The 19,587-nt window shown below is 41.8% G+C and overlaps 1 protein-coding gene across 1 annotated transcript; it reads left to right on the plus strand.

Annotated features, from left to right (window-relative positions):
- The first annotated feature begins 5,605 nt into the window (after window positions 1-5,605).
- Window positions 5,606-19,408, plus strand: LTC4S (leukotriene C4 synthase). The gene is made up of 5 exons (XM_063123315.1): window positions 5,606-5,732; window positions 10,237-10,336; window positions 15,787-15,857; window positions 17,326-17,407; window positions 19,256-19,408. The coding sequence occupies exons 1-5, from the start codon at window positions 5,675-5,677 to the stop codon at window positions 19,368-19,370; spliced, it is 426 nt and encodes a 141-aa protein (XP_062979385.1). The 5' UTR covers window positions 5,606-5,674; the 3' UTR covers window positions 19,371-19,408.
- Window positions 19,409-19,587: the final 179 nt, after the last annotated feature.

Below are 19,587 nucleotides of genomic sequence, written 5' to 3' on the forward strand. Positions count from 1 at the left end.
ATCACATCCAAACTGTGAACCTGAGTCTTCAAGGTTAGTGTAACCCCATCTGAGATAGGTTGAATCCCTTTTCCCTGACCTGCCTTTGGATTGAGTAGGAGCACCTCTGTCAGGTCTGGACTCAACTTCAATTTGTTTGACCCCATCCAATCCATTACCATCTGGCCCACCGTTTCAATCACATCACTCCACTCTTGAAGTCCCTTCATTGGCTCCCTATTCTCTTTAGGATGCAATATAAGCTTTTAACTTTCAAAGTACTACATGATTTAGCCCCTTCTTATCTCTTTTTATACCCCCTACCAGGGATCTTCACTCCTCATATACCATGCTTCTGACCCGCTGGAGGATTGTCTATTCTCTCGCTCAAATTTGCCCATTTTCTCTTGCTGTTCCTTATTCCTGGAACTGCCTTCCAGAGCATCTATGGACTGCTCCTTCAATATCAGCTTTTAAGGCTCAGTTGAAAACTTTTATTTTTTTCTAAAGCTTTTGGCATTTCTCCTTTAAAACTGGGTTCTACGTTTATCCTTTCCTTACCCCCCCTTTTTCAATTTTAACCTTTTGAAATTTTATTACAAGTTTATTAAAAATTGATATTGAAATTTTTAGATTGTAAGCCATTTGGGCAGGGTGTTTTATTTTCTTCTGTGTACAGTGCCATGTGAAGTTATGGCACTTCATAAATAAATGATGGTGATGATCATCATCAACACTTAACAGTTTGTCATTTGGGGCTAGCTAAATGAGTTGGTGAAACTTCCACAGTTATCAATTGCATATTAAAATTGGGAGGCTAGTAGTGATGAAGTTAGGAAAGCATTTTAAGCCATATTTTATATATTTATGAACAATATATTTCTTTATTGCAATTATATCCCATGTTTTTTTTCCTCCAAGGAACCCAAGGCAGTGTACATAATCCACCTAATCTCCATTTTATCCTCAGAACAACAACCCTGTGAGGTAGGCTGGGCTGAGAGCCTGTGACTGGTCCAAGTCACCCAGTGAGTTTCCATGGCCAAGAGGACTAGAAGCTGGATCTCCCAACTCCCAGTCCAACACTCTTGCCAGTATACCACATAAGGGCTAAACGCCAGTATGTGCATAACCATCCTGAACTGCATATGATTATATATCCATGCAGTTGTTTTGTGTAAGATATTGATACTATGTACAGAAAGTAGTCTTAAGGCTTAAAGGGAGAAAGAGCCAAAATAAATGCACAGGGAATTCCAATTGGAGGCCCTTACACTTCTAATAAGTTCCTAGGAATGGTGCAGCATTAATATGCAATATCAAAGGATTCTGGCATTTTGAGTTACACTCACAAATTTGATGACTTACATATATATTAAAATGTGTTTGAAGGGGAGGTAAAATTCTAAATTAGATTTTTTTTAAAAAAAATCCAGGAAGAGGATGGATCGGTATTTTGGAGTTTCCTGGGAGAACACTACAAGCTTGGCAAGTCTTCTCTTAGAAAATCATTGGTAGTGTGAATATCAGACTTGCACCATGATTCTGAATTGTTCAGGGATGAAGGAGTAAGACAAGTCTTGAAGACTAGGACTGCAGTCCTACGCACACATATTTGACTATAAGCCCTACTAAAAACCTGTGATACTTTCAAGGAAATGAAGCTTGAATAGGCCTAACAATAGGTCATTTAGCAGGAGGAAATAAAAAGGAGCAGGGAGATTATAGTCCTTTATATAGTGGTTATAATATGAAAATACTTTTCAAATAGGCTTAGGTTAAATCCAACTTCATCTTTCTGACAGTCGAACAGATACCACTGTCGGAACAGGACTTCCTCATGCCCACCTTCCCCACTGCACACTCCACATCTGCTCTAGAGAGTTCACCAGCCCTCCAGAGCATATTTGAAGAGTGTCCATCTCTTTCCTCGCTTGTCCCCCACATAAAAGGCACACAATTTGAGGAATCTAGCATTTTGATATTGCTATAAAGCATTTTGACTTGGAGACGTGCTTTAAGAAGACACAGGACAATTCAGAAAACTTGGAAAAAAAAGTTTTCAGGTGCTAGTAATCTGTCTTCAAACTTGCTTTTTCTGCCACAGGTTTACTGTTACTCTGAAAATCCATCCGTCCATCATAGTTGTCAGGTGGAGATCTTTGTTTAACTTTATTATTCTTTCTCCATGTAGTGTTTTTGAAGACACTTCTTCAAATAGGAATTGTGGATTGCATCACCCAGGTTTTGGTTTGATACATGATTTGTACCTATTGTAACATTGCACTTAGATTAACAAAGTGAGTGTTATCCCATAAACGTTTACCAAGGAATTCACAGTTCCTAAAAAATGTATTTTGAAATACGTGTTTATGACTTTTTCTAAACTTTAAGCGTAACTACATTGTAGTTGTGCAGCCACCCACAAACTACTCCTCACCCCCGGAATTTTACTTCTAATGGTTTTGTGGAGATAACATTAGTTTAGGTAACTAAGTGATATCTCATAAGGCAAATAGCAGCCAAATAGAAAAACAAAACTGAGTGAAAGTTGACATGGCCTATTTTATTTGATAGCATTTTCTGCTCTCCATCTCCCCGCCCCAAATCCATCACTTTGCCTTTGGGAAAACATTTCCTCAGTGTACTCAGTGAGCTCCCTGCTGTTTCTTCTGTGTTGTATGTGCGTTTATTTTTATTTTTTACAAAAAAAATATTGTATGTGCGTTTAATTGCAAACATCTCCATGCATGTACACTACAAACCATGTGTGCTCATTCAGGCATGAAAGATGAGGTTTCATGCATTCCTATTATCTTCTCAAAAAATTAATAAAACTTTAACCAGCTTTCCCACACATCATTGAAAACCTGCCAGTAATTGAGGCAAAAGTAACCTGAATAATTACGAGGTGTCCAGAAACCTTATGAAAAGAATCCCTTTAATGGTGTGGGCTCAGCAGTAGCATGAGTATGAATTGACCTGCAGACACAGATCTGTATTACAATTTTACCTGTATAGTATTTCTTTAGGGAAATCAGTTTACGCAGCTTTAAAAGGTAAAACTGTTGTTGTTTTTTAAAAGCTAAGTAAACTTCTCACTACCTAGCTCATTATTTATTTGATAATGATTCATTTGATTTATATGATGAATAATGAAAAACAGGAGGCCTATATGTCTTTGTTGCAGGTAAACAATTCTAAATTCAAGCCATTTTTAAATTGCTGGCCTTGGAAAGTGGGGGCATCAGCAGTTGGATCCCTGAGCAGCTGCTGGTGCCCCAGCATCCCAACAGGGGCTACCGCTGAAAACAACCCTGGGGGGTCTGTGCCACAATACAGGCTCTTTACCACAAGCCTGTCCGCGGACACTCCCTGCTCAAGCTAAGCGCCACCACTTTATGAGCCTGAGGGGAGGGACAAACACCACCTTTCTACAAACTATGTGGAGAAAGGGGTTAAACAGGAATAATTTCAGGAATAAAATAATGTGCTGTGAATTATATGTGCTGATGGTGAATTAATGTCACAACGGGTGTTATATGAATATAACTGCAGATGATAAATGCCAAGGAGACACGTGGGATTTTTGTGATAGTAAAACAAACTGAATAAAAATTTGTTTATTTTATTTTATTTATTTTATTTATTACATTTTTATACTGCCCAATAGCCGAAGCTCTCTTCACAAACTTGCTTCATAATAAAACTTTTCAGACCTTTGTTAAAACCTCTCATCCAGTCTTTTCTCTCTTCTCATACACGCTTTCCTTTCTCTCACACCTTCACTCTTGACCTTTCTTTATTATCAGGATTGTTTAATATACACCAACTGACTATCTGCACACTACACTCAAAAGACAACCCTCTTTACCCAGATCCTCTAATTCTCCCCTCGAACCCAAGTACTTTTTACTAACCCCTATCACCTCAGTCATTCCCCTATATACCCTCCTCCCCCTCCTAAGATATTCAAACTCCACCCACTCAGGTCAACATTCTAAACACAATAGACTAACAAATTCTAGACATACATTAAGGAACTGACTTGTGGAGTTTAACGCCGCAGGGCCATTCAAATGTTTTCAGCTCAGTGCTTTGAGCAGCACTAAGTGGCTGGGTTTAGCCACCATTTTAATTTCCCAGAATACTCAGAACATGGTGTAACTGTAGACAATCGTGGGGAATTGAAATGGTGGCCAGATGCAGCCACCCAACGTTGCTGCCTGCCACTGACATCAGGTTAGCCCAAGGGGTCCAGGAATGAGGAGGAAACAAACCAGAGGACCTTTTTCCCATGACCACCTCAACCTGGTAGGGAAGCCACTTGTGAACTGCCAAAAAGGAGGACATCACTAAAAAAAACTACCACCAATTTGCATAAAATTTGCAAACCTGAATGCAAATGTAGAAATAATTATAATTTAAATAGAAGGGCAGTACAGCTCACCATAACGCGGAAGTCTATGATCAGGTGACTTGTCTGCCGGCTGCTGTTGATGGGAAACGTCAAGGCTGCCGCTGATCACCCTTTTTACGGTCTGTAATACCAGACTTGGACCAAGCCATGCTTCAAATAAACTACTATCCTCTGGGAAATTAGAGGATAGTGCTAAAATTAGAAGAGAGCATAAGTTGTATAAGATGCACACATGTACATTGATGGTGCTATATAAATAAATAAATAAATAAATAAATAAATAAATAAATAAATAAATAATAAGTTAGAAACATTAGAAAAAGAGGACTTCAGCCATCGTGATGCCATTAAAAGAGTAAGCAACTGGTTATCGCATGGAGATACAATCCAGAGACATACACCTTTTGAAAAATCACAAAATTTTGCCACTACATGATACCGATATGTCAATTTTCAGCTTTTGCCTCACATACTAATAATGGGAAGAGAAAGAGATTAAACCAAATTTTAGATACTGTATGAGCCAATTGACAATGACCATCCAGAGGGAAAATTAGATTAAGCGGTACGTGCCATGCTGGGGAGACACATCTGTGTGCGCTTGATGTCCGCTGTTCTCTTTCCCACCCACAGGTCACTCAGAGGACGGAGACAATGCTGCTCAGACATTCCTATATGCATTTATGTATGTATCCATGTATGTATTTTGATGTTGCTATCCTGGTTTTCTTCTTTCGTTCTAAAGTGCTCAATTTCTAATTAGCATTGCTTTAGTTAATGGACTCACAAAGGACAGGAAGTGTGAGGTTTTCATCTGCTCTCACATTAATGCACATCTTTCATTTGTTGGCTGTCCCAAAAAGAGATCCTACACTTTCAATATGTTGACGAAGCTTCTACAAGTAGAATTTCCATCATGCAATCTATGAACTGGCCCATAAAATACACCATAGACTAATCAATGAAAACTGCACAAAATGGGCTAGTTTTAATGCCTAGGGTAGGAATTTGGGCTTTAACAAGTGCCTACACTTTAATAATAGATTAAGGAAGCTCTCGAAAGTGGCTTGGTAGCAACACTGTTGATAGGATCCAATCAGCAAGCAGGGAGTTAACTAACCAGCCTTTTAGAAGAGGAAATGAAGGCTTAGTGCTGTCTGATTATATTGACAGCAGCTGTGGGTATGAATATTAGGAGCAGAAAAGTCTTAGCCTCAAACGTCTATCCAGCTCTGTAGCTGCTTCACTTTTATCTCGCAGCTTCTGAGACCCAACATGCTACATCAGATAGCCTTCCTGGCCACTGTTACCATTTTGGGAGTCTTGGAACAAGGTAAGGAACATGCTACCACTATTGTAGTAAGGACACGTTTAATGCCATCTCTTTCTGGCACTGTGAACCAAGTAGAATCTTTTAGGTTAGATGGGAAATATGCACTCTATGGTGGACGGCTGTCTGGAGTATAAGATGCACACTGGTTGGTGATGCCCTGGCAATCCTTTTATGTGTTCAAAGTCTAAAATACAATTAACTTGTGGCTCTTGTTTTATATATTAGAGGGGCAGAGAATGGAAACTGGATTTTAAAAACCATGTTTGCATCAGTGACATTTGTACAAAGAGCTTAGTTGGTTTTAAATAGCAATAATTAAAGAAACAAACCTTGGGAGAGGGTCAGAGTAATTGCACTAAAAACAAAAAGGATTTACAAAAAAAAAAGGGGTGGGGAGGATATGCTATGGAATGTAGACTTAATCCGTGAGAAATCTTTAGTAACTACAGGTGGGTGTTCAATGGGATGGGTTAAACAACACAAAACTATTACCCAGGTGTATTAAAGCAAATGATTGTATAAAGTGAGGTAACCGAAAAGAGGTAATGTATAAAGTGCCCCTATCGCATCCTGGCACTTTCATAGACAAGGGTTTGTTAATGCCCCCCAAAAGGCACTTGGCTTTCCTTTCCCCAACCCCCTTGTTGTGTAATGAGCAGAAAAAACAATTCTTAAGACTGTACAAATCACGGAACATGATAGACATAATACCAACTTGGTAGATAGGAACCAACCTGTTCACACCTGTGACATTAGAGAAATATTCCGTTATAGGAAGTCCCCACCCCGGCCAACCAAAGCTTTAGTGGTGTCATCTATTGACACAGAGGAGGGATTAATAGCAATAATATTTTTATTATAATATTTGGCCAACTTAAATAAGTTGATTAGTATAGCATGTTTATTTTTTACTAGTGTATTATATCTGATAATTGTTTTTAATGATATGCTGGAGACTGACTTAAAAATCTACTCGCATGAGAGCCACAGACTCACAGGCATTCATTGCTCCAATCATATGAAAAGTAAAAAATATGGGTAGTAATTTTCCTTTTCATAGAATGGGAGGCTGTAACCTCATGTGAGCTCATAGCTCCCACATCACACTGTTCGTGTGAGTAGTCTGCCTGTGTTAAATGGGGCGGGTGGCGGTCTTGATGACACGCTTTGCCGCTCATTCCTTCAACACCCCACAGCGTTGAGGCAGCGCAGGCTTTCTGACCGAGAAAGCCGCATCACTGGCAGCCATTCAGCTCAATGAGCCTGTCCTCAGGGCGGCCCTGCAGTTGCTGCTGCTGCTGCTGCTATTACTGCAGGATGGGTTGGAGGGGGGCGAGAAGGGAGAAATGTTATGTCTCTTGTTTTCCATGAACTCAAAGTCGGAAAGGAGGGAATTGTTCTTGCATAATGCTCCCTCTGCCAAAGGAGGGTGATGGAATGCCAGCCAGGGGCAACTCTCCAGGGGCAGACCAGTTGCGCTTTGCCTGCTGCTATTTGCTTCCCCATCCAATGCAGTGGAAAATTTACCCCTAACCACCCCACCACCCCTACCCCTGAAACGTCTCCAGCCTCAGTGCGAAGTGAGGTCACCACCGACAGACAGAGCAAAGAAGGTGGTGACCTCAGAGTAAATGAAAAAACTCACAGTAAGTCAGTGACTTTTTAAATGCGCAGTTTCGGGCTGGGAGGGGAAGCCCCATGGTGGCTGGAAGTTGGCAGCTGTGTCGTATAAACTGCGCAGCACCACTGCACAGCTACCATGGAATATACAGGGCATATAGACAGCCCCTAGGCTTTCCTCCTGCCCCAAGTTGGCCCAGTGTATTGGTGCAACCAGCATTAAGTTTAAATGTTAACAGTTCTAGAAAGTGTTTGTGTGTATGAAGGGTGGGGAACCAGATTCCATTTTGGGGAAGCTCTCAGGAACCCCACATTCCTGTTGTGGGTGGGACCAAAGGCAAAAGTGGGTGTGGCTGAAAGTCCAGACCCCCTTCCCCAAATTCCATTGTTACCAATTTATAGTAGGAGACGTGTCTATTTAGAAATAAGCATGAGCGTCACATCTACACAGAAGCAAGCAGGACTAAATTACTCAGTAGTTTCCTCCCCTGATTCCTCCTCTTCTACCCACACAGAAATGCTCTTATCTCCATCATCAGCTACTTGGAGATAGGTGCATTCCCCCGCTGAGCACTGAGAAAGGGCGGAAATGAATGTTCCACATACACTCCTCCGAAGGGCAAAAACAGTACCTTTGGCAACATGAATAATATTCTCTGTCAGCATGGGGGTTCTGTTAATGCTGGTCACCGCACCTCTTTCTATGCTGCAATGAAAACACACACGGAGAGTCAGTTAAGCGCCGTAAGCCTCGTGGCAAACATCCCAGTGCAAATGAAGTATTCATCAAAGGCCCTCAGGATTGGTGAACATTGGCCTTGGAATGATACATCAAAGGGGAAGACAAAAAGTGACCATAGCAAATGGGTCCAAACATGACGTTGAGGAAGGATGGGGGGAAACGATCAAAATTTTTAAATAAATATGGCGCCTCAGAAGATACAGAGTGGTTGAAGATACGAACAAGAGATGGAAGATACATGGTAGGGGCTCTCCAAATGTTGTTGGATTGCAGCTTCCATCAGCCCTAGCCAGCATAGCCAATGGTGAGGGAAGATGGGAATTGTAGTCCAACAACGCATGGAGGAAGGCCACATGTTGCTCATCTCTGGTATACAGAGAAATAGGCCATGTTCACAGTATCATGGGGAAAGGGAGGGTAACTTATCCATGAAGGGGTAGGAAAAGCACAATACACACGGCTGCCACACAAAGCTTTACCTTGCGGAGTGCTGCAATTTACTTACCCCTCGCTGCTCTGTGGATCAAGTCGTAGCTTCCTGCTGTAACACCCATGTATTCCAGCAAGCACCACAGCACAACTCATACTGTGGCAGCCTCCCCAGCCGTCAAAAGGGCCATGTGACCATAGAAAGTGTCCATGGCAAGAGCATCGTTGGAAGTGGCGGTCGCTCTTGCTGGTGGACTCTATGGTCACCGCCATGTTGTTTCCCCCATTTTATTTATTTATTTATTACGTTTATATACCGCCCCATAGCCAAAGCTCTCTGGGTGGTTTACAAAAATTAAAAACAGTGAACATTAAAAACAAATATACACAATTTTAAGCCATCAAAAGCATAAAAACAACAATATCCTTTTAAAACAACTATTCTGGGGTCAGTTAAAAATCAAACTGTCATTTGGGGGCCAAAACCCCACAGATGGCACAGGAACCGCCATGGATGCCTGCTAACCATCTTCCAGAAGGTAAGTAGTGGCTGTGGATACTTGACCCACTTCTGGGGAGGGAAATCTGCCACACAACATGCTAACCCATCATAGATCACGTTTTTCAGCAATCCATGATGGGGTAGCATGTCATCTGAACAGGCCCATAGACTTCAAGAAAGAAGAGCATTGGGAGAGCTAATAGTATAGGGATAAAACAGATCTACTGGAAGAACTCTGAATGCTTTGCACTAGATTGGCAAGAATTCCTGAAAGAAGTTGTGGGAATCCATAATTCACAGAAGTGGAAAAGGGTTGGGGGATGCTGGGAATTGTAGTTTAATACATCTGGAGGGCATTTAGGAGTCAGTCCTCTTTCCACAGTTCTTGTCAAATGATTTGAAGACAAATATCAAACCCAACCAAGCAAAACCACACAGTCAAAATAAGGCTGTAAAATTATTGAATTAATACCCACAATTTGCACAGTTTAATAGCCTTGCAGAATATTGTGTATTCTGGCTCACAAATTTATAAGTTTTCAGCCCCTTAAGAACATAAGAGCCATACTGGGTCAGAGCAAAGGTCCATCTAGTCCAGCACTGTGTTTACACAGTGACCGACCGGCTGCCTGTGAGAAGCCCACAAGCAGGACATGAGTGCAATAGCACCCGCCCAGTCATATTTCCCAGCAACTGCTATACAGAGGCAAACTGGCTCTGATGCTGGATATAATAATAATAATAATAATAATAATAATAATAATAATGATGATGATGATGATGTAATAATATGTTTATTTGTTACCCGCCTCTCCCTCTGGATTCAGGCGGGGTACAACACAAATCTAGCTTATAGCCATCAGGACTAGTAGCCATTGATAGCCTTATCCTCCATGAATTTGTCCAACCCCCTTTTAAAACTGTCCAAGTTGCTGGCCATCACTGCATTTTGTGGGAAGGAATAGATTAACTTGAACTGCCATTGATAAGATGATGAGAACAGGCTGGTTTGAGAATAAAGGTCAACTATTTAGCAAATGGATGATTCTGAAATAAATGAGGTCGTTGTTCACTGCTTTTGCATATTCAACATGAGTGGTGTTTGCTGATGAGAACGAGTTGGTTACCCATTGTTGTGTCTCACCAGGTAAAATAACTGGCTTCTCTTTGTTCTTTCTTCACCCCCCACTGCCCCCTCACTTTCCACCCAGCATATTTTGCCATGCAAGTGATCTATTTTCGGCGGAAGTGCAAAGTATCTCCTCCAATAACTTCAGGACCACCAGAATTTGAACGGATCTTCAGAGCCCAGTAGGTTAACTTACTTGGAGGGTTTTTTCGGGCAGGTGGGGTGGGTGGGGAATGCCATGTTACCTCCTAAAGCGCTCTTAGAAGAAATTTCCATTTGGATCAGAAGGCTTAATTCAAATTATGCATGTTTCAGGCTGTAACTAATCGCATGCAAGTGGGGAGATTCTATCCCTTCTCTTCACAGCACTCCGCCCCAACCTCAGTCTCTGCATCAGACTGGACAGACTGAAAACTCTCCCCACTCTGCAGGCAAAGTCATTTTTTAACAGGAGGTAGCATTGTTATATGAAGGATAATAATATTGGGGATAGCTCAGACGGTGTGGTCAGTGAGTTAGAGCCAGACATCCTGAAGAGTGAGGTTGAATGGGCCTTAAGAAGCATTGCTAATAACAAGGCAGCAGGAGACGACGGTATCCCAGCTGAACTGTTTAAAATATTGCAAGATGATGCTGTCAAGGTGATGCATGCCATATGCCAGCAAATTTGGAAAACACAAGAATGGCCATCAGACTGGAAAAAATCAACTTATATTCCCTTACCAAAAAAGGGAAAAACTAAAGAATGTTCAAACTATCGGACAGTGGCACTTATTTCACATGCCAGCAAGGTAATGCTCAAGATCCTGTAAGGTAGACTCCAGCAATTCATGGAGCAAGAATTGCCAGATGTACAAGCTGGGTTTAGAAAAGGCAGAGGAACTAGAGACCAAATTGCCAATATCCGCTGGATAATGGAGAAAGCCAGGGAGTTCCAGAAAAACATCTATTTCTGTTTTATTGACTATTCTAAAGCCTTTGACTGTGTGGATCATAACAAACTGTGGCAAGTTCTTGGTGGTATGGGGATACCAAGTCATCTTGTCCGCCTCCTGAGGAATCTGTATAACGACCAAGTAGCAACGGTAAGAACAGACCACGGAACAACGGACTGGTTTAAGATTGGGAAAGGAGTACGGCAGGGTTGTATACTCTCACCTTACCTATTCAACTTGTATGCAGAACACATCATGCGACGTGCTGGGCTTGACGAATCCAAGGCAGGAGTTAAAATCACAGGAAGAAACCTTAACAATCTCAGATATGCAGATGACACCACTTTGATGGCTGAAAGCGAGGAGGAGCTGAGGAGCCTTATGACGAAGGTGAAAGAAGAAAGTGCAAAAGCTGGGTTGCAGTTAAACCTCAAAAAAACCAAGATTATGGCAACCAGCTTGATTGATAACTGGCAAATAGAGGGAGAAAACGTGGAGGCAGTGACAGACTTTGTATTTCTGGGCGCAAAGATTACTGCAGACGCTGACTGCAGCCAGGAAATCAGAAGACGTTTACTTCTTGGGAGGAGAGCAATGACAAATCTTGATAAGATAGTTAAGAGCAGAGACACCTCACTGACAACAAAGGTCCGCATAGTTAAAGCAATGGTATTCCCCATAGTAACTTATGGCTGCGAGAGCTGGACCATAAGGAAGGCTGAGCGAAGGAAGATAGATGCTTTTGAACTGTGGTGTTGGAGGAAAATTCTGAGAGTGCCTTGGACTGCAAGAAGATCAAACCAGTCCAAATTCCAGGAAATAAAGCCAGACTGCTCACTTGAGGGAATGGTATTAAAGGCAAAACTGAAGTACTTTGGCCACATAATGAGAAGACAGGATACCCTGGAGAAGAGGCTGATGCTAGGGAAAGTGGAAGGCAAAAGGAAGAGGGGCCGACCAAGGGCAAGATGGATGGATGATATTCCGGAGGTGACAGACTTGACCTTGGGGGAGCTAGGGGTGGCGACAGCCGACAGAAAGCTCTGGCGTGGGCTGGTCCATGAAGTCACGAAGAGTCGGAAGCGACTGAACGAATAAACAACAAAGCATTGTTATTGCCATAGATGAAGTATTTTGCTCTTCAGGTTTTTGTCCCACCTTCCATGTTTGTTTGTTTGTTTGTTTGTTTGTTTGTTTATTTATTTATTTATTTATTACATTTCTATACCGCCCAATAGCCGGAGCTCTCTGGGCGGTTCACAAGCTCTCTGGGCAGTTCCCATATAGCTGATGTGGGTAACATCTGTATATTATACTTACTGGTTTCATGTCTGTGAGCTGACTAAAAGGTTGCTGCATTCAAGATCAGCCTTCCATACATGGCAGGGTTCACGGCAATAATGTATTTCAGTTTTCTGCATCCCAGGGAACCTTTGATTTCATGGCTGGTAGCGTTTTGGCAAGTAAGCAGCCCTGTTCTGAGTGTGGGGGCAAACGAGTTGTATGGAGTGACTGGGAGGTGTTGCTAAGTGAACAACACTGATCTCTGGAAAGTGCACCCGGCCTCTCTCTACTCTGATTTCTTACGGTACTTTTAGAGGAGATGTGAACACTGCTATCGGAATGCCATACGTCTTTGCAAAGCCATCACAACAACCGCTATTCAGATTATGAAAAATATTTTTGCGTTCCTCTCCCTTTCCCTCAGCTTTTATTTGAGAGAGGCTCCACCTCCTGGAGGAAAACACATTTTGTAAAGATACTAAAACACCTCTGTGGGTATTAATTCACACACTTCTTCTTGAGGTAATAAGGTTTGCAATGGACTGTCAATGGTGGCTATACTACGTCATGGAAACTAATTTGGGTGGTGGTGGTGGTGGTGGTGAAACTTTACATGAAAAACAGGTGCATTCTATGAGAGAAAATGCTGATGCTTTCTCTGACATTAGGAAGGATTATTTGCATTGGAGAAAGGACAGGAGGGAAACTGTTGCCCTTTCCCCCTGAACCTTCTTCCCTCCCAGCTTTTTTTTTTACCCATAAAGATTCCAGAACCATGTTTGTGAAGTCAACATCACCCTGGAAGACAGCTGTAAGGAAAAACTGCTGTAAGGGACAATGTTCAGAGGACAATGCAAGTGGCTGGCAAAGGTAAGATTAAGCCTTCCCTTCTCCAATGCAAATTGGTCTCTCCTGAAGGAGTTTTACAAGGCAGAAGGGGTCTGCTGACATTTATTGCACACAGCTGCAAAAGAACATGTAATTTAGTTTAAGGTATCAGTGAGCAGAATTTACCACCTTAGACTCTATTCTTTACACATCGTTTGTAAATAGAAACACATGTTTATTGTCCTTTAAACCAACTGGACTGAAAACTTATCCAGCTCTACTCTACTGAGACTTGTAATTGCTTCTTGCTTGGGAACACGCACCAGCTGATCACTAGATTGGAGTACTGTCACATGCTTTATCTCAGGGATAGAGAGCATCTATCAGCCCGAAAGCCAAATTCCATTTCGGAGGGGCTCTCAGGAGCTGCGTTCCAGTGGTGGAGGCAGAAGGGGATGGGAGCCAAAGGCAAAGGAATGAGGCCAAAATCCCAGCATATTTTTGATCAAAGCTCTTAGTAATTCAGCCTTAGGAGAGGTGTTTCAACCTTCTAGAATGCAGAAGCTGGGAAACTCTCCAATGAGCAGCAGCCTGGGGAAAGAGGGAAGCTGGGGAAGTTCAGAGGGCTGGGTTTGGGACCCAGACAGACCAGATTCACCTGCAGACCTGAGGTTCAATACTCTGCTTTACATGGCATTGTGCCTGAAGGCTGACTGGAAACTTCATTTGGTTCAAACACATTGCCTATTGCTTGAGCTGTGTGACAGGACTGAAATTGTTAAATAAACTTTTCATTTCATTCCTCTCATTTTTATTCAGCACTCTGTTGCCAACATGATTTCCCCTTCCCTTAATGTCCGGCCTCCATGAGACCCCTCTTCATGACTTGGTTTGTACAATTACCATGGCTCAAACAAGCCGCCAGATAGCATGGCTTGTCTGAGGGGAAACAATACTCAAAAGACCCAGCAACAGGTCATGAGCTATTCGGGGGTTGTTTCCCTGTCAGATAAGCCAAGCTGTGCCTGGGCAGGTAATTAGGCAAATAGTGCTCGGCATGCACATGGCTTAAACAAGCTACTGTGGCTTATTTTAGCCATGGTGATTGTGCAAACCAGGTGTAAATCTCTTCACCGGCTTCCCATGTGTTTTCATGTCCAGCACAAAACTCTTCATCCTCCCCTCCCCAGCTCTTTGCTCTCATATCCCAATACATCCCTGCCCCCAAACTTCACTCCTTCAGCTCTACTACTCTCAGCAGTCTCAAGGTTTCCTGGGCAGGATCTACACTACTGCTTTAAAACGTTTTATAACAGTAGTGGCAACTGTTGGGACCGAAGACACACTCCAGATACAGTTTTCCAAATGTTTTCTAAGTGTCACGCCCTGCTTGGTGTAGATCTGGCCCTACTCTTTCAGAGGATAACCTTTCCCCACTCTTTGCTGCCTCTTATGCTTGGCACTGCCTTCCAGATGAACTATTTGATGCCACCTCTCACCTTCAAATTCCTCCTCAAAATCCACCTTTTCCATTCTCCTTGTGCCCAACTGTATCTAGACATAAGTATGTGCAACTATAATGATAATACATTCTCCCCATTTACCTCAGCCCTTATCTCCTTCCCCTTCCTCTGTTGTCTTGGGTCAAATGTTAGACTGTAACGCGGGGCAGGGACCTATCTTTCTTTTTCTTTGTAAAGCACAATACACATTGAGGATGCTATACATATAAATATATTGAAAGAGATAAATTGCCCATATATTTTCACAGCATTAGAAACAGCTAACTTGCCTGTGTGTTGGTGCATTTGATGGAAACCCTGGATTCTCTATGTTCAACAGAAGTTATCAGTCTTCATTACTTGCCAAGGACAGAGTTCTGCCATATGACTGCTACAATATAGAATCTCAATTCCCCTTTTCTATATTAATGGTAGTAACTGCTATTCTGCAAGATATAGTAAAAGTGTATTTGCCCCATAAAATGTCAAGGAAGCATTAAAATAATTCTTCAAGATTTTCTTCAAAGCTTATGTATTTGGCAAATTACTCATTGCCAGCCTTAGATCTTGTGGTATCCGGTTGAAAGTCAAAACGTCACCCCTTTCTTGCTCATGTTTTCCATGGCTCATGTTCCTAGCCCTCACTGAGGTGGTAAATCTGTGTTTGGGCTGTACTAATTCAGAATGCAGATTGGAACTCACGTGACACAATGCCCCTCCATGCAAACACATTACATCCACATAGAAAACTAGCTGTCAGGCTTCAGGGCAACTTGCGTTCTTTATACAGGGAATGCTCCTGTGGAGGAGCATTCAATTGTATGAATCCTCTGAAATGGTGTGGCCCAGACACAGGTTTACCTAGGTAATGAGAACTAGGCCTTAGCCCTGTGTGTTGGAGATAGGAAAATTATGCCCACATCTTCACATTGTTCCATGGTAAATTGGGTCATGAAATGAACTGGTAAGGTGGGTTTTCCAGAGGAACATTATTGAGGGTATAGCTAGGCCTCCATGTGAAACTACAATTAATTATTTTTCCCCCTAAACAGCAAATTAATTACTTTCTTCTGTTTTGTTTAGAGCAAATTGCTCAGAATACTTCCCAATATTTCTCTCACTCTTGTGGGTGGCTGGAGTCTTTTCCCATCAAGGTAAAAAGCAAACCTTCTGTCACTGTAAAATAATAAATGCAAACCTTGTTAATGTTTTAGCTCTCTGGGGCATATTTTTTCAGTCCCATATTGTTTTACTGCTTGTGTGTATGTGTGTGTGTGTGAAGTGTTAAAACCTTATTTCTGCTCTTTTGCTACTTTTAGGTGTTATGTTAGATGTCTGGCTTAATGCTACGGGTGGCTTTGTGCTTTAAGTGATTGAAATGACTGCTGCAGGTCAGTGCTTCACACAGCATGGCGTTCATGTGGCTGACATATCTGGTGTTCTTGCATTGAGGAATCTGGGTCCAACCAAGGAACCAGGCACATGGGTGTTTCAAGATATTAGTATATTATTCACACTTCATTTGATTGCTTCTGGAAGCACTGGTGTCCCTACAGCAATTGTGCCACATCAAGTGTGAAGCCCCTCTAACTGGGGTAGGATCTGCACTACCGCTTTATAACAGTTTATAATGGTTTTGACAACTGTTGGGGCCCAGGACACATTTCATACACCTTTTTCAAAGTGTTATATCCTGCTTGGTGTAGATCTCGGATTTGTTTTCAGTTTCATGAAAAGTTAAGCTAAACATGGATCACTCCTTGAAAATGTTTTGTGCAGCGCATGAAAAAAAAATCTGGTCTTTTGTAAACTCAGACCATGTGGCGAGTCATCACTTACAATGCTTCCATTGCCCCACAAAGTCCCCACAGTTGTGATAATGCCAGAAAAATGGCTCCCACACGTGGCAGCCGTGTGTTTCTCCCTGTCCCAGCAAAAAGACCAAGGGAGTGACTCTTAGAGCACTTTTAAAGACTGGCAAATTTATTGTGGCAAAAGATTTCGTGGACCAGAGTCCACTTAATCAGGTGTCGCACAGGATACTTTCAGGCCATGACTGTGCAGTAAGTAAGTGATTGTTTGTTTCCATCATGAAGACCAGGCTCACGGGAGGGCTCCTGCCACCTCAGGCTAAAGGATCTCAAATAGCTGGTGAATGGACATTTGTGCATAGTGGTGTTTCTTCGGTGGGAAGCCCATACTTTAGTTTAAAGGTTTTGATTGAGAATGTTTTATTTTGTTTTAAGTGTTTTTAAAGATGTTTTGTATGTCAAATGTTTTAATTGAGGACATTTTCTATTTTAATCTACGTTGTCAACTGCTTCAAGATGTCTTTTTAGATATAAAGTGGGTCTATTAATGGATTAATAAATCATACATCCCTTATAGGTTTGGTGGTGGGAATTGCCCCTCTGGTGTTGTACTATGGCAAAACAGTTCAGTGCATGCTTAGTCTATAAGACATAGTTGCCACTTAAAAGTGCAACAGGACGAAATTATTTTGCACAATGACTTGTTCCAGTTTTTTCTCCTAGAATGTTTCTTAAATGAGTTTTTGAAAGTAGGTTCAGTATTTCATAGGCTTGCCATAGTAATTACTTTTATTACTGTCTTCTCCGGCAGTTTTGGCTGCATCCTGTGGGTTAGTTTACCTGTATGCACGTTATCGGTACTTTAGCGGCTATACACGTTGTGCTCAAGAAAGGTGAGTAGTTCTAAGCATAAGGTGCAGGTGTGAATTGTACCAAGTAGTTTGCCTGTTTCCTGCCGCCTGCCAATTAATTTTGCTGAAATCCAAACTATCTTTTGGAGTCTTGTTAGCATCAAAAACCCATGTCTGGGCTCTACCGCTTCAGACTACAGATGGCGGCTTACATGATTGAGTGTCTCCCAGACAAGAAACATTTTATGCGTATAGAAAATTATATAACAGCTTTCTAGCTTCACTTTCTCCCTGACATCTAGTGATGTGTGCTGTTTGTTTGTTTGTTTGTTACATGGAGGAGCAACCACGTGAGTTCTCATGTGCAGTCTGAAATGGTACAACCCAGGCACAGGTTTAGCACCTAACCAAGAAGTAAGCCAAGGAAAATATATCTTGGAAGTTTTGATCCGGTCACCCTAAATGTACTTCATTTTTTATCTCTTCCTCCCAAAACTAACAAATACCCTTGAACAACAATAGGCATTTAGTGGGAGGGACCATAAAGCACCTGCTTTGCACACAAGGAAGTCCCAGGTTCAATCCCAGACATTTCCAGGAAAGAATCCTGCTTGAACCCCTGGAGAGCCTCTGCCAGACAGTGTTGGCAATAGTGGGCTAGATGGACCTATGGCAGCTTTCTATAGTCCTAGGCATGATCCTGTCCTTCCACATGCTGGCTAAGAAGCATGGATGTGTAATTGCTTATGTCGTAGTCCTAAAAATACTTCCAGCCCAGCCCAGCGACATCCTATGTCTGGAGATGATGGTTCTGTAGTCTTTAGGAGAGAATAGGGGCTAGAGGTGAGCAATGAACATACAAGGTGGAAAGTGTGAGAGAAGAAGTACAGATTTCTCCTATTTATGTTTGCAATTCCTTAGAAAGTTAAAATTTAAAGTAGCTTGTTTGGATAGGCGGCTTTTGTTTCTGAATTCCTCTATTTTGGTGTATATCTGAGGAAAGTAATGTTTTCATTTTCTGGTCTTATCGAAGATAAACAGTGCAATCTGACATGTGTTTACTGAGATGTTAATTCCACAGAATTCAACTGGGCTTGTTTCCAGGAAACTGGACATAGGATTGCAGTCTAATGCTTGCCAATTCCAAAAACATTACCACAGAAACGGTAGTTTTTAGTATAAGAATGACTCCCAATGTTTGGGGCAGAGTTTATTTTCTTTTCATTGAACCCCCTCTACTTGGGCCATTACTTTGAAAGCCAGTGTAGTGGTTAGAGTACTGGACTGGGATTTGGGAGATCCGGGTTCTAGTCCCTACTCAGCCAAGGATGCTCACTGGGTGACTTTGGGCCAGTCACAGACTCTCAGCCCAACCCACCTCACAGGTTGTTGTTGTGAGGATAAAATGGAGGGGAGGAAGACTATTAAAGTTGCCTCGGCTTTTTTGCAAGAGGAATAAAGGCAGAATATAAATGTAATAAGAATACAATTACTTTGTACACATTTCCAGAGCAATATTTGATGGAGTTACTTCTGATGGATGAAAATGGCAGTCACCGCTGATTTAGCTGATCCAATGACTATTTTACCAACCCCCTTATATCTTAAATAGTTAAAAACCTCTCAACAACTTAATAGAAAGTGTATTTTATTCTATTCCATTCCCCGATCTTATGAATTAGGTTAGCTGGAATTTTTCTATACTTTCCAACTAATTGTTCCCAGAACTGCAACTATAAGATGATGGCCACTAGCACAAGTCAGTTGTCACAGAGAAAGCCTATTTATAGTGTTAATATGTAAACCATTAGTGGAGAGAAGCCTTAAATTACTGTCACCACTGACCAACTGAACAAATAGTAACTAACCCATTTTGTTCTTTTTGCACAGACTGGGCCCCATGTACTTCAGTGCTGGAGTTCTTTGCTTTCTTATTGGTTTATCTGTGGTAGGGCTCATTGTCCATTTTGCACATCACTGGACACATTTTTGGTTCCAGAAGTGAGTTTCTGAGTCACCCATCAATGCTCTTCTGTTGCTAAAATACCCTGACTATTGCATCACAGTTCTCGACTTCTATGTCTTCAAATTAAAGTGGTTTGAAGTGAATTAAAGTAATTCTGTGTATGTTTCCTGACCTATGTTAATGTTGCTATGGCTTTGACCTCAAACGTGACCTGGATTAGCTTCTGCAGTGGGTTTAGATAATTGGTGGGCAAATT

The sequence above is a fragment of the Elgaria multicarinata genome, chromosome 3 (assembly GCF_023053635.1).
Source record: "Elgaria multicarinata webbii isolate HBS135686 ecotype San Diego chromosome 3, rElgMul1.1.pri, whole genome shotgun sequence".
In the NCBI taxonomy this organism is placed as follows: Eukaryota; Metazoa; Chordata; class Lepidosauria; order Squamata; family Anguidae; genus Elgaria; species Elgaria multicarinata.